Source organism: Macaca mulatta, chromosome 4 (assembly GCF_049350105.2).
Source record: "Macaca mulatta isolate MMU2019108-1 chromosome 4, T2T-MMU8v2.0, whole genome shotgun sequence".
Lineage (NCBI taxonomy): Eukaryota > Metazoa > Chordata > Mammalia > Primates > Cercopithecidae > Macaca > Macaca mulatta.
The window spans coordinates 148,835,604-148,862,555 of record NC_133409.1 but is presented as its reverse complement, the minus strand read 5'-3'; the positions used below and the strand labels follow the sequence as shown (position 1 = coordinate 148,862,555).

The 26,952-nt window shown below is 53.9% G+C and overlaps 1 protein-coding gene across 28 annotated transcripts in view; it reads left to right on the top strand.

Moving 5' to 3' along the window:
* The first annotated feature begins 1,500 nt into the window (after positions 1-1,500).
* The window catches only part of SYNGAP1 (synaptic Ras GTPase activating protein 1), a 33,854-nt gene continuing 8,402 nt past the window's right edge, over positions 1,501-26,952 (top strand). For 9 of the 28 annotated variants that reach the window (XR_013416078.1, XR_003729005.2, XR_003729006.2 and 6 more), the window contains exons 1-16: positions 1,501-1,767; positions 4,925-5,046; positions 7,244-7,349; positions 13,585-13,676; positions 14,306-14,427; positions 16,784-16,937; positions 17,148-17,246; positions 19,342-19,965; positions 20,093-20,237; positions 20,449-20,593; positions 22,415-22,651; positions 22,808-23,009; positions 23,216-23,394; positions 24,085-24,126; positions 24,516-25,587; positions 26,072-26,245. Coding sequence is in view for 19 of the 28 variants with exons in the window: in XM_077998960.1 (XP_077855086.1) it covers positions 1,701-1,767; positions 4,925-5,046; positions 7,244-7,349; positions 13,585-13,676; positions 14,306-14,427; positions 16,784-16,937; positions 17,148-17,246; positions 19,342-19,965; positions 20,093-20,237; positions 20,449-20,593; positions 22,415-22,651; positions 22,808-23,009; positions 23,216-23,394; positions 24,085-24,126; positions 24,516-25,587; positions 26,072-26,245 (3,582 nt within the window). In the remaining 9 variants the exon portion in view is untranslated. 28 annotated transcript variants of the gene reach the window in all.

Sequence of the window (26,952 nt, the reverse complement as noted above, 5' to 3'; positions counted from 1 at the left end):
GCAGGGTCTGAGAAAGACCCTTCACCCCAACCTCAGGGGTTAAGAGAGCGCCCCCTGCCATTTTAGTTGGGACAGAGATGTGCCTGGGTTTGGGAATGAACAACGGTGATCTAGAAGCCCGCTGTCCCTGCGTAGCGGGGAGTGATTAGGCAGGCATGGGCATGGCACGACAATAGCTAGGTGAGGAAAGATGCATTTTAAAACAGAGCGAGATCCTGTAAATGGGGTAGAGGATGGTGAAAATGGGGCCTAGCCATCTTAATTGAAAACCCAAAGCTTGAGACAGACTACTGAATCAGAGGGAAGGAGAACGAGGGCTGCAGGATGGGGACAGTGGTGATGGTCCTTCTGTCCCCTCTTCCCTGCCTATTCCACTCCCCAGGATTGGTCCACCTCTCAGCCTTGGGTCTCCTTTCCCTAACCCATCCCCTGAGGAGCCAGGACCTGCCCTACATAACTTCCCTGGGGCCCAAGCACATCCTGTGACCCAAAAATGGAGAGAGGGGCCAGTGAGAGGCAGAGAGGTGGGAGGAGGCGCAGAGAAAAAAGCTCTTGCCACTGCCCCCACCCAATATTTCCCCTCCCTTCAAGGTCTGAGGTCATTGGTCTGGTGGTGGGGATGCCTCGGAGTTTCCCAGGCTGACGTCAGTGTTCTACCTCTCGGAGGTTCTAGGGCAGGGAAGTGGGGAGGGGAGGTTCCCTGAGATCTCTGTCTTTGAGTTTGGAGTTTGTCTCTGAGACAGATTTCGGAGGGGTCTTTCAGTATTTGTGTGGAGATCTTTCTTAGGACTGAGTTTCCTTTTATGTTTTTGGTCTGGGGGGTTTCTATGTTTCAGGGTCTGTGGTCGCACTCTGAGGTCTTTCGAAGTCTTCTTCATGAATTTTGGGTCTCTGAGTTGTCCATCTCTGGACCAGCTGAGGTCTCTCTCTATCTCCCCTTAAATCTGGAGTGTCTCTGTCTCTGAGTTATCAGTCTCTGAGATCTGAGTCTGGGGTCTCTCTCTAGGTCTGAGTTCTCTAAGCTCTAATTCTACATCTGGCTCTTTCTGAATCTGGGCCTCATCTTTTTCTGAGTCTAGGTCTCAGGTCCTGGTCCCTGAAATCATCATCTCAGGGTCTGGAGTCTAAGATGTCTGTGGGTATGGAGAACCCTTTTGAGCCTGGATTCTCAGATTTTGATCTTGGGTTCCTCTCTCTGGGGGATCTGGGGTCGTTTTTTCCTCAAATCAGGAGTCTCTTTTCCTCTAGATTTTGGGCCTGTGTCTCAAATTAACCCACGGTGGGGGGTGGTGAAGTATCTTTCTCTGTGGGTCTAGGGTCTCTCTCTCAGGGTCTGGGGTCTGCATCTTTAGCACCTCTGTCTTTCTCTGGTGTGTTTTTGAGTCAGGGGTCTCTCTCTCTCACAATCTGGGCCTCCCCGAGTAGGGGTGGGGGCTGCAGAGTCTCTCCCTCCTCCTCCTCCTCCTGCTCTCTTAGCTCTCGCTCGCTCCCCCGCCCCCCCTCTCTCTCGGCTGCCGCTGCTGCCGTTGGCTCTTATTCTCCTCCTCCTCCTCCTCTCTCCTCCTCTCTGCTTCTCTCTGCTCCTCTCTCCTCCTCTCTCCTCCTCCTCCTCCTCCACCTCCTCCTCCTTCTCCCCCTCTTTCTCCCCCTCTTTCTCTCTTCTTTCTCCCCCGTCCCCCCGCCCCCTCCCCCCAGGCCTGATGAGCAGGTCTCGAGCCTCCATCCATCGGGGGAGCATCCCCGCGATGTCCTATGCCCCCTTCAGAGGTACGTGGTGGGGGGAGGGGGAGGGCCATATGGGGGGCAACAGGGGGAGGGGCAGGGGGCGGGGGAGAGTCGGGGCCAAGGGAGGGGAGCGGCTGAAATGGAGAGAGAGGGGAGGACCGGGAAGGCAGGGGTGGGAGCAACCGGGAAGGAGGGATTGGAGGCCAGAGGGAGAGGGGTAGATAAGGGACGGAGGGGCCAGGAAATGGGCCTTGAAAGGGGGCTGAAGGGAAAATGATGAAGGGGGAAGAAAGCGCCAGAAAGGGGTGGGAAGGTAGAAGGATTGGGTTGGGGAAAAAGCTGCAGAAATAATTTGGGGGTGGGAGCTGAGTGATAAGGAAAACATCAAGGAAATAGAGGGACAGAGTCTTGGAAGAGGGGCTAGGAGGGAGAAATGAAAACATAGGGGTGAAAAGAGAAGCCAAGAAGATGTGGGGGGAGAATTTGGTGGGGGACTCAGAGTATGGTAAGGGGTGGAAAAAGAGAGGAGGATGGAGGGAGAGAAGGGGCCAGATGGAGAGAGAGGGAGGCAGTGGGGGGTGGGGGGATGGAGGGTCCAGATGGAGGGAAGAGAGGAGAGATGGAATGGTGGGGGAGGGGAGACCAGGGCAGGGGGAGGGCCAAATTATGTGTGCTTGGTGGGGTGGCAATATAAGTAAAATTAAGTGATGGGAGTAGGGGACAGGTTAGGATCCTGCCCCAGCCTCTGACCCTCTTAAAGGCTCTTGACCAGTGAAATGTAACCTCTGGGGTCTTAATGCTGTCTTCACTTCATCACTTTTACCCCCTTCCCCCACCCCTCCAATCCTTATTTCCATTCCCCCTCCCTCCTCTGCTGTCCATCACCTATATCTTTCCCCCCATATGGTGTCCGTTCCTTATATGAGTCCCCCTTCTGTCCTTCCCCTATATCAGTCCCCTCTCTGGTGTCCATTGCCTCTCTCTATCTCTTTTCTATGTGGTCGCTCCCTTATATCTCTATCGCTTCTCTACTAGTCTGTCTTGACCCCTTGTCATAGCCCCCGCATTAGGTCTGCCTCCTTTGCTCTGACACGTCCAGTCGAGCCCTTCAGGTGTATTCCCTTGCCCCTAGGCATTTACTATCATTTCTGCCTCCTTTTCTTTTATATCTACTCCTATTGTTTGTCCCCCAGACCATTCCTTGTCACCACAAGTCTGTGCCTACCCACTTTCCCTTAATACCTCAACTCTTATTATCATTTCTCTTTTCTTGTCTCCTCTACTTATTGGGGTGTTGGAGATTTGGGTTACAAAGACACAGGTTTTGATGATTAGAACAAGGGATCCCCATCTCAGCCCTTAAGAGATTTCTCATGCTAGTAAAAATTTACCCTTTCTCAGTCATGTTCCTCTGCCTCTTGCATCTGCCTCCCAGAATCATTCTTCACCAAGTCCAGACAGTGTGTGTGTGTGTGTGTGTGTGTTTCTAGAGTTGTTCCTGAGTTCCCTGCTGCCAGGAGAAAGATGCCCTCTGAAGTCTAACCTGCCTCCCTTGGCTGCAGCCTGAACCAGCCCTTTCCCAAGATGCTTATGTGTATCAACAGATTTCTCTTCTGAGTATACCAAATGTCTAAGTGCGGTGGGCATGTTGCCAGCAATGTCTGTAGTTTCAGAGGCTAGGTATTGGTGATCTTTGTGTCTAGAGAACATTAGTTAGTCTCTGGAAATGGGTTGAGATAGAGTTTCAAAGTATTGTGGTTTCTAGATGGTGGACATTCTGAGGTGGACATTCATCGCTCACTGTGATCTGGAGGCTGGGTAAATTTGAGAGATATATTTATAGACAGAAAAGGGCTGAATTTGCAAAACTCTGCTACTCAGTGCATTCTGTTGGAATGAAGCTCAAAGACCAGTTCTCCTGCAGTATACTCATGGTTATCCCATAAAAGTGACAGAGTTTGATCTTTTTTTCCATCTAAAATCTGATACCTTAAGCTGATTTCTCTTTGCTGTCACCAATGTGACATCTCTCTTACTTCAATAGGGCCTGTGTGGCATTGGGGTTTAAAGGAGAGGCAGTTTGCAGGAAAAGCGGTATGGCAAGAACAACAGAATTGGGGAAGGAGGACCCTGGGATCATCTCAGCCATGGGTGACACTTGGTCTACTATTCTCTCTTCTGAAAGTTTTGTTCCCATCTCCAGCTCTCGTCTTTGGAGGCCCCTCTATGTCACCAGGCCTGGATATTCCATTCTTTCCCCCTGACCTCTTTCTTCCTCAGGCTCTTCACTGTGCCTTGGGAAGGCTCCTAACCTATGGAGTGGCTTCCATCCTGTCCATTGAGACTAGGTGGGGTGAGGTGGTGGGGGCAGTGTTGAATCTCTGGGCACTGAATGGGGGAAGAGATAAATTTGGTCTCTACTCGTCCAAACAAGGGCATCTTTCTCACATTCTGCCCTGGCCCCTCCACAGCCAGATGCCGACAAAAGCCATCTTCTCCTTAACACCAGAAGAACCAGAACTTTCCCTAAAGGATGAACAGGGTTGAACTAGGGGAGGAGGGCACAGAGGAGGGAGAGTTGGGAGGGGAGGCCCTCTCATGTCTCTGACTCTGTGAACAGGTAAGCTCCCTGACTTCCTCTTTTCTAGATATTTAGCCCTCTGAATCTCATGATCCCAGTGTTCCTACACACACACCCCATCCTTCTTTCCCACAGCTGTGTAGCTTTCCTCATACTCTTTTATAGAGGGATGGTGCCACCTTCCAAGTCCTTGTCTTCTGCAGCTATTTGGATGCCTTCCTCTTCCCAGATATCTGACACCAACTTCTCTGTTTTTCTCCTGCCAATTTTGTGGCATCTCCACCTTATTTTCCTGAAGTAGACGGAGAGCTCCTTCTTCTTTCTCTGCCCCCAAACGTGTACCTTCTCTGTCATATAATTCCCGTCCCTGAACCTCTGCATTTCTTCCCCCACGTCTCCAGAGCCTTCTGTGATGTGATCCTCTCCTCTTTTCCCCTATGTATAAACGCTTGTCTTGTGTTCCTTTAGAGTTGCCAGGTGCGTCACTTTCAACTGTGATCTCCTAAAGGCTGGTGGGGTCCCCTTCTCACTTTGTGGACTCTCTTCTTGCCATTTTAGGCCTCTGCTTCCAAATACATAGAGCCTCCCTTACTGTTTCTGTGTATCTCTGTCCCCCAGATGTACGGGGACCCTCTATGCACCGAACCCAATATGTTCATTCCCCGTATGATCGTCCTGGTTGGAACCCTCGGTTCTGCATCATCTCGGGGAACCAGCTGCTCATGCTGGATGAGGATGAGGTGAGTGGGGTGAGAAGGCTGGGGAAAGGCATGTGGGAGAATGGGGAGAATCCTCATTAGTGAAGGGGAGAGAGACACAAAGAAGGCACACAAAGAAAAAGCATTTGCAAATGGCAGGAGGGTGGCCACTGAGACTTGGGTTGGAGTGTGACAAGAGGGGTAGTCATCCTCTCACTTTGGGAAGGGAGTCTTTGAGGGTTATGAACTGTGTTGGGGAGGAGATGTGTCTGAAGATTTTGGGGTGGGGAGGCTCCTGTTTTCATACTGTCCATATTGTAGGATAGGTTAGAATGGGGAAGGGGAACTGAAAGGTTTGGAGAAGGGGTGAAGACATGGAAAGCCCTCCCTACCAAAGTAATCTTCAGGACCCCTCTCTGCTTTGCCCACTGAGCAAGACTCCCAGTCCTTTCTCCATCAGGGGGCAGAGTGCAAGGAGGAGAAATTGCAGGACCCAGAGAAAAGGCAGGGGATAGAGGAGGTTTTCAGTAGCTGAAGGGTAATAGGAGAGAAGACTGAGGTCAGTGGATCTTGGCATGATGGGGGTGAAGACTGGGAGGGTGACTGAGATCAAGGTTTAGAGAGACACTGAGAGGGATTCTGCAAGGGAATGGTTGGACATCAGGAAGGAATATAAGGGAGGGGAACTGGGAGTATGTGGAGTTATCTAAAGGAGTAGGAGTGGAGTAGGGGCAGGGACTAGCCAGAGTAAAGGAGATGAAATGGACAGAGGCCTCTTATGGAAGGTGGTGGCCAGGTATGGAGATCTGAGAGCCAGGGGAGTGTGGGTTCTGATTTGGGAGCTGGGTCAGTAGGAGTGTCCATCGGAGGAAATAGAGGATGAAAACTGGAAGGATACCCCATAAGTGTGAGTCAGGGAATGGGGGTGATTTGGGGGACAAGCTTTAAAGAATGGTAGGGTAGCCTGGAAAACCAAATGTGATGAGAAATGGGCCCTGAAAGTTGTTGGGAATGGTGTGATGAGGAAGGGTTAGAATTCGAGTCAGGGCTAACTACAGTGTCAAGGGACCTGTGGGGGCAGGTGAGAGTGTGGAGAGATGGCTGGGTAGACAGCTTCCAGGCCACAGAGTAAAGTAGAGGTGTTAAGGAGAGGATACAGTGACTTTGAAAGGGGAGGTGGTTTGGGGAGTCTAAGTTTTGGACACCATTGGGAGAGATGTGAGTGACTGTGGTCAAACCCCTCGATGAAGGTTTGGAGTCCGTAGGAGAAATGGGGGAAACTGGAACCAAGAGTGGGGACTGTTATAGGGATGAAGAGGGAAGACCATGGATTGGGGTAATGAAGGAATGACAGAGATAGGGACAGATTGAAGGGACCAGTGGCCAGCAAGCTGAGGGGCAATTGGAATGGCCAGTCTGGAGTAGGAAGGGCATGTGTGTGGGAGGGGGAGTAGATGGAACTGGGAAAATGAGCAGCCTGAACAGACACAGGGAGTTGCAATTGGATGGGTGGTGGAACTGGGGCTGGGAGATAGTGAGGGGTCTGTTCCTGTGGCTCTTGGTAGAGGTGGAGGAGACTGCAGGGGTGGAGGTGTATGGAGATAGGGATGGAGGTGGACAGGGGGAGTGGGGTGTGAAGCTTAGGGAAAGGTGATGGCTGAGGGGAAGAAGGGAACTGAGAAATGTTGGGTCGGGTGATGGAAGGAGATGAAAGGTGGGGGAAGGTGACCAGGCCCTCTGGGGGGAGGGGAGGTTGGGTCCCAGTCTGGCCGCAAGCCGGGCCGTGGGAGGGAGACAAGCTGTGGATCCTGATTATAAATGCAGCTTCTGCTACCCCCGTGACAGGCTCGGAGGGAGAGAAGGGGGTAAGGGAGGTGGGAGGTTGGGAGGAAAGCAGGGAGAATGGAGGAACTGAAGGTCAAGGGAAAACTGGATTCAGGAAGTAGCTAACTTCTGAGGAGTTGCAGAAGAGCTGAGTAGGGTTTGGGAGAATTCTCAGGAAGGTGTTTCAAGACAAATGGAGGGAGAAAAGAGGGTGGGACGGGAAGGAATGAGAGAGAGAGACTGGGGGAGAGAAGGGAGAGATCCAGTCACCAAGTGTGGAGGGGCCGGGGCAGAAGGTGGGCAGGCTGAGGGGGGAAAGGGAGGCCCGCCCTTCCTGGGAGGGGGCGGAGGGGGGTAGAGGGAGGGGAAGGGCGGCGTGGGCCAGGGAGGTCTGAGACACCCCCACCTCCCCTAGATACACCCGCTACTGATCCGGGACCGGAGGAGCGAGTCCAGTCGCAACAAACTGCTGAGACGCACAGTCTCCGTGCCGGTGGAGGGGCGTCCCCACGGCGAGCATGGTACGGCGGCCGAGCAGGCTCTCATGCCCCGGACAGGCGAGGGGAGAGGGCTGAAGGTGGACGGGGCTGGCGGGGCGGGGGCGTCGGGGAGCTGCGGGAGCTGGCCGGGGGCGGGAGAAGGTGGAGACAAAGTCTCGCTTCCCGAGGGGAGATGGCGCCCTCCTCTGGAAGGTGGAGCGGGACAGGGGCTGTGGGTGAGAGGCCCCTGTAGGTCCTCGCTCGGCTTCGCTCCCTTTCTCCTCTCCAGCAATGAAGTTTGACTATTTTCCTGGTGCTTGTAAAAATAGTCTCCTTAGATCTTTAGCTTCCAGTCCATGTGTTCCTGCCCCTGCCCCTGCCCCTCCCAGCCCCTGGTCTGGGATCTTGGAAAGAATGACCTAGTTCCTGCCCTCCCCCCAGACCTCTGCCCCACCCCTATGCTCCTGATTCTTCTTCCGGACCTTCAGTCCTTGAGGTCTCCTTTTCTTGCCCCCTTTTTTTCTTCTTTCATTAGCTGCTTCTATTTTCTGCAATTGTATCACCCCCTTTCTCTTTCCTCCCTGATTTCTCTTATTTTCTGTACCCTTCTTGATTACCCCGTCCCTCCCCTCTGCTCCCGGCGAAAGTCCATCAGACTCCCATCTCATCTCCTTTCTGTCTGTAGAGCTATCTGCTCGGTCTGTCTCTCCAACTCTCTCCCTCTCTCCATCTGTCTCTTCCCCTCCCTCCCCCTTTCTGCCCCCCCCAACCCCCTCTTTAGTCATTTAAAAAAAGATTTTTGTCTTCCTGAGAAGTTCGCTTAAAAGGTTTCCATGGGAACAGTGAGGGGAGATGAAGGCAGAGAACAGAGATCTGCAGCCAAGGTGCAGAGAGACGCCCTCAGCCCCCGGAAACCCCCTCGTCACTGCCCCCTTCCACTGCATTTCCCTTCCCGGACCCAGCGATCCAGGTTCCCCATTCCTCCAACCCCCGGGTGACCCCTTTTTCCCACCAGCTCCCCCTCCCCTCAGGAATTCAGGCTACCAGTTTCTTTCCCTTAGAGAGCCGGTGACCTGTCCCCATCCGTTGGCTCCTTCCAGCCTTCTGCTAGGTCCAGGCCCTACTAGCCTTGTGGGCCGGTTTGGAGACCTTGGGTGGGTGGGTGGGTGGGTGGTCAGGGATGTGTGTCATTGTCATGGAAACCCCATACCATGGGGGTGTGTGGGTAGCACATCTCTGTGAGGCAAAGTCAGGTGGTGGTGGAGTGTATACAGAGAATGTGTGTGATGTCTGTCACATCTGTGTGTGTATGTATATGTGTGTATGTCATGTTCGTGTCTGGGGAAGATGTGTGTGTTTGTGTGCACGTGTGTATACCTGCGTTTCCAGGCCAGAATGGTCACATGCTCACAGAGCATGTTTATCATGTGTCCTGTGGTTGGCAGATCTGCCCACTTATTTCCCATCTTTCTTCTCCTTATCCTGAGTCCTCAGGGTCTAGGGGTCTCTGGCGGGGGTCTCCCGTGTGTTTTGGGTGGGGACACCGTGTGTGTTTGGAGTTGAGGTGGCACGTGGAGGTTGCTGTATTGGGGTTCACTAGGGGCTGGGAGGGGTTCCAGGGGCATATGTATTTGGGGGGAGGGCTTAGTGAAAGTTGATAGGGGGTGAACATTTAGGGTCTTCAGGGAAACATGGAATGTGTAAAGGGCATAGAGGATGTGCAGTGGACACGGGTCGTTGGAACCTTGGGGACTTGGCTATGCAAAGGTGTTTGCTGAGGCTGTGGACTCTCCAGCCCGGGAGAGGTCGCCGGACCTTTGAGGGGCATTGGAATCCAGGGCTCCTCCTCTGCTGGGTGGAGCCGCGAACCCTCGTTCTCTCCGCGGTTTTGTGTGTGTGGGGGGGTCCTGCTCAGGAGGGGATGGTGGGTGGCCTGGTTTGTTTTGGGGGTCCCCTTGCCCCCCTCCCCCGTCTCTCTCGCGCTGTCTCCGGGCGACGGGGCTCGTGACAGAGGCGGCCACGGCAGCAGCGGTCGCCTAGCAACGGCGGCGGGGCCCGGGCAACGGCGGCAGCGGCGGGAGCGGCGGCGGAGGGAGCCGTTCCCGCGGCCGTCACCGCGCGGCCGTCCCGGCCGTCCCGGGCCCCGCCGCCGCCCTCACCGCGCCGGGCGGCGCGAGCCCGGCCGTACCGCCCCCTCTCACTCCGCACCCCGCCCTTCCCCCGCGCAGGGGCGGGGCCCCTCCCCCACCGGGGACACCCCTGACCCCCCCCCGGGGGGGCGGTGCGAGGTAAGGGCGGGGCCAGGCGGTCTAGGAGCGCGCGTGGGGGGGGGAGGCCGCCGCGCGCGTGGGGCGGGGGCGCGCGTGTGCGTGGGCGCGGGGAGGGGGGTGGGGAAGCCGCGGTGGCGGCGGCGGCGGCGGCAGCTGCTCCCTCCGCATGTTCTCGCTGCATCTTCCGAGTGGGGGGAGTTATGGTAACCGGAGGGGGACAGCGGAGGTCGGGAGGGTCGGGGACCGGCCTCGTGCGGACAGGGTCTTGAGCACGCGGGGGCGGCCGGTGTGTGTGCGATCTTGGAGCCCCTGGTGGAAGGGGCAGCCCGTGTGTCCGCATGTGTGTTCGTGCCCATGCTCGTGTCTCCTGTGTGTCGGTACCATGTGCACACGGGGGCCCAGTTCCTCGTGCACACATGTGCAGCCAGCCTTGTGCAAGTGTGTCCTGTCTTATCCTGCCTCTGCCTGTTTCCTGCCTAGGGGGCTGTTGGGCCAGCCATGGGCTTGTGGGGCAGTTCATGGCCATGCTGGTCCATGTCACCTCTGACCCTGAGCATGCATATCCCTGGCTGGGGCTCACCTCCTGTCAGCCTTCTGTGTGTGGGAATGTGTGGCCCTATGAGCAGGATTTTCTGTGTCCCTGGTGGCAGGTGTGTGTCTTTGCATGTGTGTTCCAGCACTGGCCTGAGTATCTGTGTCAGTCCCAGCATGGGTGTCCAGGGCGTGTCTGGATGTGGGTGGTGTGGCGGGGGGGGAGTGTGTGAATGTGTTCCTTGGAATCCTACTGTGTATGAAACACCTTTGGGCCGGGCAGGTGTAAGCCCTGCTTGGTCAGTAAGTGGGGACAGAAAAGCTCAAAAAGGGAAGAAATGGGGTAAAGAGGAAAAGTGGGGAGGGAATAGGAGCGAAGGAATGAGAGAGGCTTGAAGAAGAGAGCAGAGAGCAGGCCAGGGAGAAATAGCTGGAGAATGGGAATGTGGGAGAAAGCCGAGCCAGACTTAGGAGAGAACAGGGGATAAGAGCTTAAGATGGGGAACTGGATAGAGATAGTGGGAAAAGAAGGGGTCTGGGAGCTGGGAAGGCAGTGGGGAGGAGAGAGTCAGGCCTTCTGGTAAAGTCATCTCTGAAAGAAGAAAGGGAAGAAGATGGGAGAAGGCACTGGATTCTTGTAGGCCTTGTAGGATCAGGCTTGGTTTTGGATCAGGGAAGGCCACTCAGGCATACAGGCTGGCTCACAGTGAGGCCTGTCATGGCAGGGACTGTCATTAGAGGTTCATATGCCCAGCACAGAGCTCTGTCTCCCATTTCTCTGCTCTGTGTCCAACCCTGTTCTTCGCCCTTCTCTGGCAACCTCCCTCCCCTGGCTCCCCTTGAGAGCTGCCAGCTGGGTGTGGAGAGGAAGAAAGGCCAAGGAAAGGTTAGGGATTTGGAGGGCAGGGGGAGATTCTGTGGGTGATGGCAAGATTAGAGATGTTGGAGGGGCAGGAGTCCAAGCCCTTGCTGTGTGTGTGAGTGCCATTGTGTGTGTACACAGGGTGTGTACATGTGTGGGTGTGTGCACAATGCCTGTGTTACGGGTTTGTGTAGGTGGCTGTTATGTGTGTGCATGCGTGTATACATCGTGCAGGCATGGGACATGGAGACCCAGGATCACAGTTTATGCTTTTCAGGTTTGCTGTGTGTGTGTATACACGGGTGTGTGTTATTTTCTCTGTACATGTCACTGCATGCAGCACTAATAACAGGATGTTCAGTGTTTCTGTCACTCTGTCCCCCTTTCCTCTGTGTTTCTGCTATTCTTTTCCTGCGGCAACAAAAGTCTTTAATAAGCGTACGTGTATGTGGCCTCTGTGTTCCTGTGACTTATGAGTGAGTTCATGGATCTTAATTCTTGATAATACGTGTAAGGTTATATTACTTCCAAGAACCAAGCAAGCCAATTAGCAAATTTGTTCTTCTGTTAATGCTTTAGTTCCAAAGCAGAATTTTAATGCATTTAAAGTTAGACTTTATGCCTTTATTAGATGAGCTTGCACATGAAAATAATGGCTGAGCTTGGTTCCCTGAAATGAGAGTGAGGCAGCCATACCTGAGAAATGCAGAAAAATGTTACTAGGGAAGAGATATCCTGAACCATTGGATGCACTGCTTAGTGTGTGCCAGAAGGATAATTAACACATTTGCTCCTGGTTTTTCTTTACTCCGGTGGCAATCTTGGATGCCTGTGTTAGAGTGAGAGAAGGGCTGGGGGAGGAGAGGGGGTTGTCCTGAGACAGAGCGGATATGGTTGTACTTTTCACGTGAATGAAAGGATGTTTGTGCTTCTGAGATATGGGGATACCTTTCTGTGGTCAGGATCATGGTGTACTCAAGCATGTATTTCAGGGGTTAAACTGGAATTCCCCTGCATGGGGATATGCGCGTCTTAGGGTTATAGGTCCATTTCTGTAGTGTGCTGTCCACATGATTGCCCAAGAGACTTGGGCCACAAAGTCCACACGAGCAGCTCTCATGTGGGTAACTGGGTTCAAGTATGTACTCCCTTGTTGTAGTACTCACATATGTCAAAGCATGTATCCTGTGGGGTGTGTGGGCCTTAGGGTCTCAGAATGTGGATCCGTGCTATGCCCGTGCTCACAGTTGTCTGTATGTCTCAAAAGCACATAGATCCCCAGTTATTTTTTTGTATTGTGGTTCTCATATACACGTACCACTACAGCTCAGTGTATGTTTCTGTACTATACACCTGTTCCTGAGGGAGTGATAGGGTTCTCGTGTCATGGGGTCCACCACCTGGGTTTTACAGGTAAAGGGGAGCTGGGGACTGATTCTAGGGCAGTTTGCAGGCAATTTGCAATTCTGGAAGCAGACAGTGAAAATATAATTGTGGTCCTCCCTTGTTCTGTTCTGGAACCTAGAGGGTTAACAGGCAGCTCTTCCGGTCCACCCCCCTCCTTCCAGCCTGTAGCTTCTTGTTGCCGTGGAGATGCTGGCCCCGCCCCTGATGCAGCACCTGCCCCCCCATTGGCTGCAGTGGTGACTGTGGGGCTGAGGGGGGAGCCCAGGCCTGGGCAGCCATTCTGGAGCTGGAGCCGGAGCTTGGCATCCCCCCACTTACATTCTCTTCCAGCCCCTCGGCCCCTCTAAATTCCCTTGTAGCTGAGCCTCAGCTTCCTTTTTCAGAGCTTGCCATCCCTCTAGGCTCTTGGCAGGCTGAGCTGCATCCGCATTCACCTCCCCTCCTCCTCCTCTCCCTGCCCTTACTTGGGAGTCCCCAGAACCCCCACTGCCCATCCTTCCTGTTCCCTGCCCACTCCCCTGCATTCTTTGCTTTTCCCCTCCCCCACCTTCTGAGCCCCTGCCACTGCAGTGCACGTGGAACCGGCTCCTTCTCCCCTCCCCCCACCTGCCCCTTCCTTGGATTTTCTGTCCCCGGCTTCTCCCCCTGCTACTCTTCACAGGTCTCTTCCAAGACCTCCCCCTCCAGTCCAGGGAGGGGGTCATGGGAGGCAGCCCTGGCCCTCCAGACAGACAGGGGTTCCAGGAGGTGGGGGGCAGATGGAAGATGTGTCCAGCAGGGGGAAGAGGAAAGCCTGCCTATGGGCAATGACCTTTAACCCATCTTTCCCCCCAGCTGGCCCCTTCTGGGGTGGGTGGGCACCAGGGACCTAGCCTCCCTGGATCTTTGGTGTCCTTCATTACTGGGGTTTTACTGACCCTCTCAGCCATGCCCCCCTGCTGACTGCTAGCCCCAGTCATGGGCCTAAGGCCTCCCACCCCATCCCCCTCAGGGGGCTCCTGCTCAGGTTCCTTGCCCCCTCCTTCCCGCTGCCAGCCTCTCCGCCGTCGCTGCTCTTCCTGCTGCTTTCCGGGGGGTAGGTGAGGCCGGAGCTGAAGGGCAGAGGGAGGTGGGGGCATGCACTGGGGTCAGGGGTGGGAACCTGGGTTAACAGCTTCCCTCCTGGCCCCCTCCCCAACTTCCCTTCTGGCCCTTTTCTCCCCTCCAGAATACCACTTGGGTCGCTCGAGGAGGAAGAGTGTCCCAGGGGGGAAGCAGTACAGCATGGAGGGCGCCCCTGCTGCGCCCTTCCGGCCCTCGGTGAGTGGTGCCTACCAGATGTGGCTCAGCTGGGCCCCCTCCCCTGAGCCCCAACTCGGGCCCTAGGAGTCTGAGAAAGAGGGCAGGAGGGGGAAAGAGGGAGTGAGATTGAGAAAAAGTGTGTGTGTGTGTGTGTGTGTGTGTGTGTGTGTGTGTGTCTCCCCACCTCTTTGGTTTCCCAAGTGAGATTGAGAAAAAGAGTGTGTGTGTGTGTGTGTGTGTGTGTGTGTGTGTGTCTCCCCACCTCTTTGGTTTCCCAAGTGAGATTGAGAAAAAGAGTGTGTGTGTGTGTGTGTGTGTGTGTGTGTGTGTGTGTGTGTCTCCCCACCTCTTTGGTTTCCCCCTTCTTGGCTCTGCCCCTCTGCTTCTGAGACCAGCCCTCCCACTTTCTCCAAGCTCTGTGTGTGTGTGTGTGTGTGTGTGTGTGTGTGTGTGTGCACGCGTGCTTGCACTGTACCTGTGGGAGCAAGGAAGACAAACTGGTATTAGGGTTCCTATCCCCCTTTCCTCGCCTCTGGAGACTTCCCTTTTCCCCATCCCACTTTCATCCAGGGACTATCTACCAGCTGAGGGATGAGTAGGTAGAACTGACCCTGCCCCAACACACCCCATCCCCATTTCCCCCCCAGCAAGGCTTCCTGAGCCGACGGCTAAAAAGCTCCATCAAACGAACGAAGTCACAACCCAAACTTGACCGGACCAGCAGCTTTCGCCAGATCCTGCCTCGATTCCGAAGTGCTGACCATGACCGGTACAGGGGCTGGAGCATGTGGGATGAGATCAATGTAATGTAGGGTCTCTTGTGTGAGATGCAGAGGGAGGGGGTTATCTGTGTGCAAAGGTTGAAGGATTCAACTCAAGTTGGTTGGGGGATGTCACGGGGCAGGGGACAGAACAGAAAATAACTAGAATAGGGATCTGTGAGTAGCAGGAGAGGGGTAGGGTGGCAGAGAGAAGACAGAGAGGCTGGAAAGGGAATGAAGGTGAAGCCAAGTAGTGACTCCTCAGGGACTACTCAGGCCAAGAAGGATGGGCTCTAGCCCAGGATCAAAGGAGCTGTACAGGAGGAGAGTGACCCTGGAGGAGCGTTTAAGGAATGCAGGGAAGGGGTTGGTAGGTCAGTGAGCAATAGGCTCTAGGTGGAAGGGTGTCAGGGAAGGTCAGGAAATACAGGGCAGCAGGTTGGAGCGGGGCTGGGGGTGGCTGAATGAATGGATGATGGCTAGGGCTCAAGGACCTCATCAGTGAAGGAAGAGACAGTATAGAGCATGGCAGAGAAGGGGAGTCTGGGACAGGTGTGCAGGGTGACAGAATGGGGAGCAATCCATGGACTGAGGCATGAAGAAGCAGCCTGTAGAGACGTCCAGAAGGCAGTGGCCCTGAGGCCAGGCTGAAGGAGACCTCCACTGTTTGCCTTTGTTGTCTGCCATTTGGGGTTCCTATCTGGGTTTCCCCCTCACCCAGTCACTCCCTAGGGAGAACCATGCCCTCCCTTTCCACCACGTCTGGCCACCCACAGGATTGGGCAGGTAGGGAGGTTGGGATAAAGTGAGTTACACCTTTCCCTGCCCCCCTCCCATGTTGCCAGAGCTGGATTTGGGGCCGGCAGGGGGTGAGGGCATGGTATTCCTGGCCGCGGGGGCGGGGGGGGGCCGGGGGCCGGGGGAGCGTCGCGCTGACGGCAGCCAGAGCCTGCGATGACGGGGCTGCTATAAATAACTTCTTGGAGGCTCCCACACCCGAGCTCCCCTCCCGCTTTCCCACTGCTCTCTACTCTTCATCCCCTGCCCATCTCCATACCGCTTGCTATCCTACCCCTCATTATTCCATGCCCCCAGTCCCCTTTATCTTCTGCCCTCCTGCAGTGATTTTTTTGCATTCCATCCCCTCTTAGCCCCCACCTCGGTTCTCCTGGCCACCTCTCCAGTTGGCCCTCCTCCTCTTCTCCTGTCCTCTGTCTTGCTGCACATACCTTTGTCTTCCCCTTTCTCCTTGCCCTACCTTCTCTTCTTCCCTAGTCCCCATATTCTGTCTTTTATCCTCATTCAGCTCTTTTTTGCCCTTAGCTTTCTCCTGTTTCATATGCTTTTCCCTCACTCTTTCCCCTGGTTCTGCTAAAACTTGTCCTCTTATGCTATGTTCATTCATTCTTTGAATCATTAAATGTTTATTAGGCACTTTTTGAATCATTAAATGTTTATTAGGCACTAGCTGTGTGCCAGGCCCAGGCTAGACATATCTCTTTTCTGTGCCATCACTTCTTCCACTTTTTCCTTTATACTGAGGCTCTGGTTTCTGGGGTTACCTGGAGGTACTACCTAGAAGTGCCCCAGGCCCACTTTGTTCTCTCCTTTTTTTTTTCTTTTCTGCCATGGTCCATTTCTGGGTTGAGATATTTCTAGGTATCCCCAGTCCTCACAATCCCTTAGGTGTGAGATGGTTGGAGTTTCTTTTTTTTTTTCCTTTTTTTAAAAATAGAGATAGGGTCTCACTGTGTTGCCCAGACTGGTCTCGAACTTCTGGGCTCAAGTGACCCTCCCACCTCGGCCTTTGAAAGTGTTGGGATTACAGGCGTGAGCCACCAGGCCCAGCTGGAGCAGGGGAGTTCCTTAAAGGATTCTCATTTCTCTCACATCCCTCATGTCCTTCCTGAGATAGGCAGGGTTTCTTTCAGTGCCTGTCTGGGAAGGGTGTTCAGGGGGCCTTCTCTCCAAGTCTCCATCCTGGAACAGACTGATGGTGCAGGATCCCTATGTGTCTAAGAAGAGTAGTGGGGCCGGGCGTGGTGGCTCATGCCTGTAATCCCAGCACTTTGGAAGGCTGAATCACGTGAGGTCAGGAGTTTAAGACTAGCCTGACCAACAGGGTGAAACCGTGTCTCAACTAAAAATACAAAAAAAAAAAAAAAAAAAAAAAGAAAAACAATTAGCTGGGTGTACTGAGGCAGGAGAATCGCTTGAGCCCAGGAGGCAGAAGTTGCAGCGAGCCGAGATCACACCACTGTACTCCAGCCTGGGCAACAGAGCAAGACTCTGTCTCAAAAAAAAAAAAAAAAAAAAGAGTGGGGGGCCCTGATCCCCGCCTCTCCTGAACCTCCTGCTTGCCAGGGCCCGGCTGATGCAAAGCTTTAAGGAGTCGCACTCTCATGAGTCCTTGCTGAGTCCTAGCAGTGCAGCTGAGGCATTGGAGCTCAACTTGGATGAAGATTCCATTATCAAGCCAGTGCACAGCTCCATCCTGGGCCAGGAGTTCTGTTTTGAGGTACTGGGTCTAGTGGGCTGGGGAGGGCCAAAGGAAAGGGGCAATGGAAGGTGGGGGGCAGAGAGGTCTAGAGAAAGTGGCACAGGTGGGGACATCAAGGAAACAAACTTTTGGGACTGGAAGAAAGGAGGATAGGCCAGGGAGGAAGAGAAAGTAGCAGAGTCTCCTTCCCTTTGTAGCCCTTTCCCTCAACTCCACACTCCTTTCTAGGTAACAACTTCATCAGGAACAAAATGCTTTGCCTGTCGGTCTGCAGCCGAAAGAGACAAATGGATTGAGAATCTGCAGCGGGCAGTAAAGCCCAACAAGGTATTGGGGAATAAAGGGGACATAACCTGTGCAGGGCAAAGGTTGCGCCAACATGGAAAGTTGGGGGCCTAGGGAGGAAAGTGAGTTAAAGGAGGAGAGGCTTGGAGAAGGAGAGGATTGAAGTACAGGGTACCTGGACAAGAAGGGGGAGACCCCCATTATTCTGAGTCCCCCATTTCTTTTCTCTTTCTGTACTTTCTGTACTGCTACCCTGCCTTACTATCTCTTTCCCTGCCATATAAGTCGTAGACTTACAGAGTTGACGGGGCTCTGGAAATCCTTTAGTCTAGCTTCCCTGCAGGCAGGAATGCTTCACTAAAACCCCGCAGGACACATAAAATACACTTAGCCAAGTCTCTGTACCTTGGTTTCCTCTCTAAGACAGAGGGAACTGTCTTAGGGTTGGATTAAATGATCTCTAAGTTCCCTTTGGCACATAAATTCTGTGAGTCTGTGTTCTTCCCAAAACTTCATGCTTTCAGTTCTGTCAGCTATTCTCTGTATCCCAGTTTCTAGCAAGCTTACAGTCGTAGTCACCCTCCTCTGGGGGGAACTCTTGTGTCTTGATGTCCTTAAAGAACTCAACCCAAGATGCTGACATGATCTGACCTATGCAGAGTACAAACACCATGTTCTTTTTCCACACACTGCAATATCACCTGAGCCTTCCCATTAGCTTGTGCTCAATTGTATCCCCCCAGGCCCTTATACCAACTGTCAAGCCTTACTCATTCTTTTTTTTTTTTTATTTTATTTTTTTGAGACTGAGTCTTACTCTGTCACCCAGGCTGGAGTGCAGTGGTGTGATCTTGGCTCACTACAACCTCTGCCTCCCAGGTTTAAGCCATACCTGTGCCTCAGCCTCCCCAGTAGCTGGGATTACAGGCATGCACCACCACACCTGACTAATTTTTGTATTTTTAGCAGAGACAAGATTTCACCATGTTGGCCAGGCTAGTCTCAAACTCCTGACCTCAAGTTGTCTGCCTGCCTCAGCCACCCAAAGTGCTAGGATTACAGGCATAAGCCACCACACCTGGCCAAGCTTTACCCATTCTATATACAATTCTTTTTTCACAATTTCTGATAGTCTCTGCAGGACTTTCCAGTTCCCTTTAAATTCTACATTAATATTTTTGGCTTGTTATTCCAGCTTTAAAACTCTTTCCAATACTGTTTGTGTTGTCTAGTGTATGAACTACGCTTCTAGAGTAGTTTCCTGGGGCTGCTATAACAAACTGCTACAAACTTGGTCACATTAAACAACAGAAATTTATTCTTTCACACAGTTCAGGAGACTGGAAGTCCAAAAGCAAGGTATCAGCAGGGCCATGCTCCTTTTGATGCTGTAGCAGGGAATCCTTCCTTGCCTCTTCCTAGCTTCTGGAGGTTGCCAGCAGTCCTTGGCATTCCTGGGCTTGTAACTGCATATGTCTAGTTTCTGCCTCCATCTTCATGTAGCTGGCTTCCTTTTGTGTGTCTCTGTATCCTGTATCTCTATGTCTCCAAATCTCCCTCTCCATATAAAGACATCAATTTTTATAAGGTGGATTAAGAGTCAACTCTAATTCAGTATGGCCTTTTTTTTTTTTTTTGAGATGGAATTTCGCTCTTGTTTCCCAGGCTGGAGTGCAATGGCATGAGCTCATCTCACTGCAACCTCCGCCTCCCAGGTTCAAATGATTCTCCTACCTCAGCCTCCCGAGTAGCTGGGATTACAGGCACGTGCCACTATGCCCAGCTAATTTTTTCTGTATTTTTATTAGAGACAGGGTTTCACTATGTTGGCCAGGCTGGCTCGAACTCCTGACCTCAGGCGATCCACCACCTCAGCCTCCCAAAGTGCTGGGATTACAGGAATAAGATACCGTGCCTGGCCTCTTCTTAATTTGATTACATTTGCAGGGATCCTGTTTCCTAATAAGATCACAGTCACAGGTTCAGGGTAGACATGAGTTTTGGTGGGATACTGTTCAACCCAGTACACCGTCTCACCTATGATTGCTGTCTGTATCCCACTTTCTTACTGTCTCTCCTCTTTTGGTGTCTCTCTGTCCCTTCCCCCTTTAACATCGTGCCCACCCCACCATGCCAGGACAACAGCCGCCGGGTAGACAATGTGCTAAAGCTGTGGATCATAGAGGCCCGAGAGCTGCCCCCCAAGAAGCGGTACTACTGCGAGCTCTGCCTGGATGACATGCTGTATGCACGCACCACCTCCAAGCCCCGCTCTGCCTCAGGGGACACCGTCTTCTGGGGCGAGCACTTCGAGTTTAACAACCTGCCGGCTGTCCGTGCCCTGCGGCTGCATCTGTACCGTGACTCAGACAAAAAGCGCAAGAAGGACAAGGCGGGCTATGTCGGCCTGGTGACTGTGCCAGTGGCCACCCTGGCTGGGCGCCACTTCACAGAGCAGTGGTACCCTGTAACCCTGCCAACAGGCAGTGGGGGATCTGGGGGCATGGGCTCGGGAGGGGGAGGAGGTTCGGGGGGCGGCTCAGGGGGCAAGGGCAAAGGAGGTTGCCCGGCTGTACGGCTGAAAGCACGTTACCAGACAATGAGCATCTTGCCCATGGAGCTATATAAAGAGTTTGCAGAGTATGTCACCAACCATTATCGGATGCTGTGTGCAGTCTTGGAGCCTGCCCTGAATGTCAAAGGCAAGGAGGAGGTTGCCAGTGCACTAGTTCACATCCTGCAGAGTACAGGCAAGGCCAAGGTGAGTGTTGTGCCCTCAGGGAAAGGTGACTTGGGAATGGGCACTTGCTTGGGGGTTAGTGAGGACAGGGCAAATTCACGAGATTGGGTTGTGCAGAGGCTGACACTTGGATTTTCCTGGGCCTCAGGACTTCCTTTCAGACATGGCCATGTCTGAGGTAGACCGGTTCATGGAACGGGAGCACCTCATATTCCGCGAGAACACGCTCGCCACTAAAGCCATAGAAGAGTATATGAGACTGATTGGTCAGAAATACCTCAAGGATGCCATTGGTATGGCCCACACTTAGGCCCTCTTCTTCCCAAACCTGCCAGATGTCCACCCCAGATCCCAAGTCCACGCTTCCACAGCTTGATACTTCCTAACCCAGAGTCCTAGGACTCCAGCCTCCAACACCTGATTCTGAAATTTCCCCAACCCTGGCCACCCCCTTCCCTGCCCTTGAAAAGTGTGACCACACCCTCTTGTGCCGCCACCCTCCAGGAGAGTTCATCCGTGCTCTGTATGAGTCTGAGGAAAACTGCGAGGTAGACCCTATCAAGTGCACAGCGTCCAGTTTGGCAGAGCACCAGGCCAACCTGCGAATGTGCTGTGAGTTGGCCCTGTGCAAGGTGGTCAACTCCCACTGGTGAGACTGGGAACGCTGGGCTGGGGGGCCAGGGTCGGGGGAATTATGTGTTCATCTGTTCATCTATCTGTCCATCCTCAAAGAGGACTGAGAACCATTTATGGGCAAAGCATTGTTCTAGGCACTATAGAGCAAACAGGTGAAAGAGGCCTGGTCCCTGCCCTCAGAGGGCCTCCACCAGAATGAGTGGGGACAAATTAGGGAAAAAAAAGCCACAGAGTCATAATGGTGTGTAAGTTCTGAGTAAGGGTCCCCCCACCTCTGTGTGATAGAAGGTCAGAGAGAAGGCAGAGCTTTAATTGAGATAAGCGGGGAAGAGGTGCCCCATTGGGTAGGCTTTGAAGACTGGTTTAGGTTCTGATATGTGGACATAGTTGGCAAGAAAGACATTTCAGAAGAAGGCTGTGAGAAAGGCACATGTGTGATGGTGAAAAGGCCCAGGAGTTATCAGGGGACATTAGAGTAGCTTAGTAGCAATTACATCAGGTTTAGTGGAGCATGTGCCTCATGATGGGGAGTGGTGGGAGAGATGTCTGGGCAGGAAGATTAGCTTTAGAAACTGGAAGGCCTCAAGGAGTCTGAGGTCATTGGTAGGCCTTGGGATGCCATTAAAGGTATCAGAAGTATTGTGATTTAGAAGATTAATCCATAGGCTGGGCACGGTGGCTCATGCCTGTAATTCCAGCACTTTGGGAGGCCGAGGTGGGCAGACCACTTGAGGTCAGGTGTTCAAGACCAGCCTGACCAACATGGAGAAACGCTGTCTCTACTAAAAATATAAAATTAGCTGGATGTGGTGGTGCATGCCTGTAATCCCAGCTACTTGGGAGGCTAAGGCAGGAGAATCGATTGAACCCAGGAGGCGGAGGTTGTGGTGAGCCAAGATCACGCCATTGCACTCCAGCTTGGGCAACAAGAGTGAAACTCTGTCTCAAAAAAAAAAAAAAAAAAAAAAGATTAATCCATAAGTAGATTATAAATAGTAGAATAGAGGGGTGTATGTGGGGGGATGACTGGAGTAGAGCCAGCTGGGGGTTGGGAGGCATGAAAGTCAGATCCTGAATCAGAACAGTGACAGAGTTAGGAAGGAGCTACTGGAAGGACCCTCTGAGGAAAGGATCAGTAGGAATTGTCAGCTTATTGGAAAAGAGGGAGCATATCTGCGGGGAGTCACGGATGACTCAAGAGGCCATGAGGCTGGTGATTGGGAGACCTGTGGCCTCATTGACAACCAGGAAAGTCAGGAGGAGGAGCCAGTTGGAGGTGTGGGGGCGGTGGTGAGCTCTGCTTTACACCAGTAGAGTTTAAGGTGTCAGTGGGACATTGAAGTGGATCTGGGAGGTGGGGGGAGTGAGCTCTGAGCCATTCCAGGGACTGGGGATCATGCCTGGGGCACCTCCATCCCCATTTCCCTGGAATCCAGAAGAGTTGGGGGGTCCGAGCTCCCTGTACCTCAAGTGACCCTCCATCTCTCTCCCATCTTTGTCTCTCCCTGGTGTCTGTTTTTCTTCTCCTCCTCTCCTTGTCTCTCTCCCACACCCCTCCATCTCTCTCCCACGTGTCTCTCCCCTCACCTTCTCTCCCCCTCCATTTCTCTCTCCCTAATCTGTCTGTTCCCTCTGCCATGGCCCCCTTCTTCAAGCAGCCTCCCATCTTGCTCCTGCGGTCCCTCCTTCCCTGTCTCTCTCACCTCTGTTTCCACACCCTCACCTCCTACCACCCCCCTCAGCATGTTCCCTGGAAGCTGAGGGTCTCTGGGGCTCAGTCCCGGTCTCTCTCTTTCTCTCTCTCTCTCTCTGTCTCCCCGCCCCTTCCCCCCAGCGTGTTCCCGAGGGAGCTGAAGGAGGTGTTTGCTTCGTGGCGGCTGCGCTGCGCAGAGCGAGGCCGGGAGGACATCGCAGACAGGCTTATCAGCGCCTCGCTCTTCCTGCGCTTCCTCTGCCCAGCGATTATGTCGCCCAGTCTCTTTGGGCTTATGCAGGAGTACCCAGATGAGCAGACCTCACGCACCCTCACCCTCATTGCCAAGGTCATCCAGAACCTGGCCAACTTTTCCAAGTGAGGGAAGCTTCAGGAGAGGGCAGGGCAGGGCGTGGCAGGGCTGGGGGTGGGCAAGAAGGGTCTCCTGAGTCCCCAGAGATCCTGAGATGGGGAGGCTATGACACCTTTTCTGTGTGTGTGTCTGTGACCTTTATCTTCTGGATTCTTGGCTAGGTTTACCTCAAAGGAGGACTTTCTGGGCTTCATGAATGAGTTTCTGGAGCTGGAATGGGGTTCCATGCAGCAGTTCTTGTATGAGATCTCCAACCTGGACACGCTAACCAACAGCAGTAGCTTTGAGGGTTACATCGACTTGGGCCGAGAGCTCTCCACACTGCATGCCCTGCTCTGGGAGGTGCTGCCCCAGCTGAGCAAGGTCAGCAGATCCCCTCTTTGCCCTATCCCCAGATGACTCCAGAGGTTCCTGGAGCCTAAGAAACTACCCTTTGAAGATTTTTTTTCTCCCCTTGTTCCCCGAGGTGTCACCACTACCATCCCAGCTCAGACCCCCTCCACCTGTACCCTCAGAGGCCCTCTTAGAGCTGGGCACTGAGCCCCCAGGTAACAGCCTCACCCTTCCAGGAAGCCCTCCTGAAGCTGGGCCCACTGCCCCGGCTCCTCAATGACATCAGCACAGCTCTGAGGAACCCCAACATCCAAAGGCAGCCAAGCCGCCAGAGTGAGCGGCCCCGGCCTCAGCCCGTGGTACTGCGGGGGCCATCGGCTGAGATGCAGGGCTACATGATGCGGGACCTTAACAGGTGAGCACCCTGGGACAGCCAGGCCTGTGCCCTAGGAGCCCTTCTCCTGTTCTAGATACTCCTCATTGGGCCCCACACGCATCTCTCTAGGGCTTGAAAAAAGGAAAAAGCACCAAGTTCTCAGGGAAGACTGGTAAGGAGACAGGTACAGTCAGTGGTAGGCTGAGAGCCCTTTACAGCCTGAGGGAGTGAGAGATGTGGAGCTTTAGGAAGAGGGCTGAGGCTCCACCAACTCACGGCTTAGTTGTAAGCCTAGAGCATCCCTGCTGCAAGCTCTGATTTGCTGTCCCTCTGCTTGCCTATGCTTGTCCCCAGGCTGAGGTTCAGCCAGCACGTCATGTCAGCTATGTGTCAAAATATTCAAACATCTCAGTAATAGCTAGTGAATAAGCACTTCCCCTAGCCCCCAACCAAAACCTCACAGACCTCCCCATGATCCAGCACTTAGAGCAGTGGCAGCAGAAGCCTAGTAGGGCCTGCAGCCTGCTCCAGAGTCCCAGCCTCAATTCCCATGGGTGGTGCCCGTGCCTCATTTGCTGCTCATTATTTTGATGATGGCCCTGCTTGTTCCTCTGCCCGTGTCTTCCTCCATGACACCATACCCATGCCACCATTCCCGCCTCTCCTTTCATTTGTCCATATCTTTCTCCTTCTCTGTCTGTGCTCGCCCCTCTTTCCATCTCTCTCCAGCTCCATCGACCTTCAGTCCTTCATGGCTCGAGGCCTCAACAGGTGAGGGGCTCTCCCCTCCCCCGCCCTCCTCTCCTCTCCTGTCTGTTCCCTCTCCTGCTCCACTGGCCTTCGCCCTACTCCTCTCCTCCTCCATGGACCTCATCTCCTCCATATCTGCCCAGCCCTGTCCCCATTCCTTCTCTTGCTGCCCCCATCTCCCCTCCTCTAGGCCTCACCCCCTTCCCGGAGGGGCCCTGTCCTTTCCCTTTACCCACCCGTCCCCTCCCATCCTCCCTGCCTTCCCTCTTCAGGGCTGCCACTGCTAGCTCTCAGCCCTTCCCTCTGGGTCCCACTTTTCACCCCAAGGCCTATGCCAGACCACAGCAAGGCTCAATTGCTAGGAGCCCCAACCTTACCTTCTGCTTGTGTTACCCCTTCCTTTCTGACAGCTCTATGGACATGGCTCGCCTCCCCTCCCCAACCAAGGAAAAGCCACCCCCACCACCACCTGGTGGGGGTAAAGACCTGTTCTATGTAAGCCGTCCACCCCTGGCCCGTTCCTCACCAGCATACTGCACGAGCAGCTCGGACATCACAGAGCCAGAGCAGAAGATGCTGAGTGTCAACAAGAGTGTGTCCATGCTGGACTTACAGGGCGATGGGCCTGGTGGCCGCCTCAACAGCAGCAGTGTTTCGAACCTGGCAGCCGTAGGGGACCTGCTGCACTCAAGCCAGGCCTCGCTGACAGCAGCCTTGGGGCTACGGCCTGCGCCTGCTGGACGCCTCTCCCAGGGGAGTGGCTCATCCATCACGGCAGCTGGCATGCGCCTCAGCCAGATGGGTGTCACCACAGACGGTGTCCCTGCCCAGCAACTGCGAATACCCCTCTCCTTCCAGAACCCTCTCTTCCACATGGCTGCTGATGGGCCAGGTCCCCCAGGCGGCCATGGCGGGGGCGGTGGCCATGGCCCACCTTCCTCCCATCACCACCACCACCACCATCACCACCACCGAGGTGGAGAGCCCCCTGGGGACACCTTTGCCCCATTCCATGGCTATAGCAAGAGTGAGGACCTCTCTTCCGGGGTCCCCAAGCCCCCTGCTGCCTCCATCCTTCATAGCCACAGCTACAGTGATGAGTTTGGACCCTCTGGCACTGACTTCACCCGTCGGCAGCTTTCACTCCAGGACAACCTGCAGCACATGCTGTCCCCTCCCCAGATCACCATTGGTCCCCAGAGGCCAGCCCCCTCAGGGCCTGGAGGTGGGAGCGGTGGGGGCAGCGGTGGGGGTGGCGGGGGCCAGCCACCTCCATTGCAGAGGGGCAAGTCTCAGCAGTTGACAGTCAGCGCAGCCCAGAAACCCCGGCCATCCAGCGGGAATCTATTGCAGTCCCCAGAGCCAAGTTATGGCCCCGCCCGTCCACGGCAACAGAGCCTCAGCAAGGAGGGCAGCATTGGGGGCAGCGGGGGCAGCGGTGGCGGAGGGGGTGGGGGGCTGAAGCCCTCCATCACCAAGCAGGTAGGTGAAGGCAGGAGGAAGGCGGGCTGGGTCACGACAGGGAGGGAAGAAGGAGATTGGAGGGGTGGGGTTGGAACAGAGTCTGTGGCCTGAAGTTACAATCTTCTTGCCTCCTTTTGGCCATTAAATGTGTATAGAGGGCCTGCTATGTGCCATGTGCTATGCCAGGCACTAAGGATATGGCACTGAACCCTCTTAGCACTCTCATTCCAGAGGGGATTAATCCATAAGTAGCGTGGGGGTGACTGGAATAGGGCCAGTTGGGGGCTTGGAGGCATAAAAATCAGATCCTGAATCAGAACAGTAACAGGAGAAATTCTCTGGCATTCAACTCACATCTCTGGCATTCAGAGGTGATAAAGGCTACAGCAGGGCAATAGGACTGGGACTGTCATCTCCTTTGGCTGTGCTGTTGCCCTCTAAATGTACCCTGCTTTTTCCTACCTTTCCTTTCTCTGTTCGCCCTCACTGTGCCTTGTCCCAGCATTCTCAGACACCGTCCACATTGAACCCCACAATGCCAGCCTCTGAGCGGACAGTGGCCTGGGTCTCCAATATGCCTCACCTGTCGGCTGACATCGAGAGTGCCCACATCGAGCGGGAAGAGTACAAGCTCAAGGAGTACTCAAAATCGATGGATGAGAGCCGGCTGGATAGGGTACGGTGGGCTCTACCAGCTCCAAGCCCCAATGTTTCCTTTTACCCACAGGGGAGATCTCTAGTCACTTCCAAGGGAAACCTCCAGGGTCAGGTAGTTATGGTAGAAAGAAAAGGCAAAGACGTGATTACCTCTTGAGAAGCCTTCAGTCCATCTGGGGAGACCAGATACACACAGTTGTTAAAAAGTCACTTTCAACTCTATTTTGTAGGTTATATATATCGTAGACTATCTGGGGATCATCTATTTTAGGCTTACCTCCATATTCTTCCCCAGGAGGAACATAAGCCCTGGCTCCTGTGACTGCTTAGGAAAGGAAATGTTACTTTACTGGCAGTAGGAGCTAATAAATTGGGTGGGGATGGAGGGGGATGCAGTTATATTACAAGTGATGTCTGGCCTACCCAGTCACTGTCCCATGGGCATAAGTTACTCAGTGGGCAGAGGATGCATGTGGTAAAGTAGTATGTATTGGTCATGTGTGAAAAGGCCATCCGGACCCTCACTTGGTGGAGGCTGAGGGCAAGGGGCATCAAGAGCTCTGGGGCACACACAGATAACTTAGCAGAAAGTTACTTGAGGAAGCTGTTGCTCCTAGGGCCTGAGGAAGAGGGTGGCTGCAGGATTAGGTCATATATAAACAACATATGACCCTAACATGGGGAAGTGGTTTTTGAGCATAGGAAATGTGGGGACTGACTCAAATG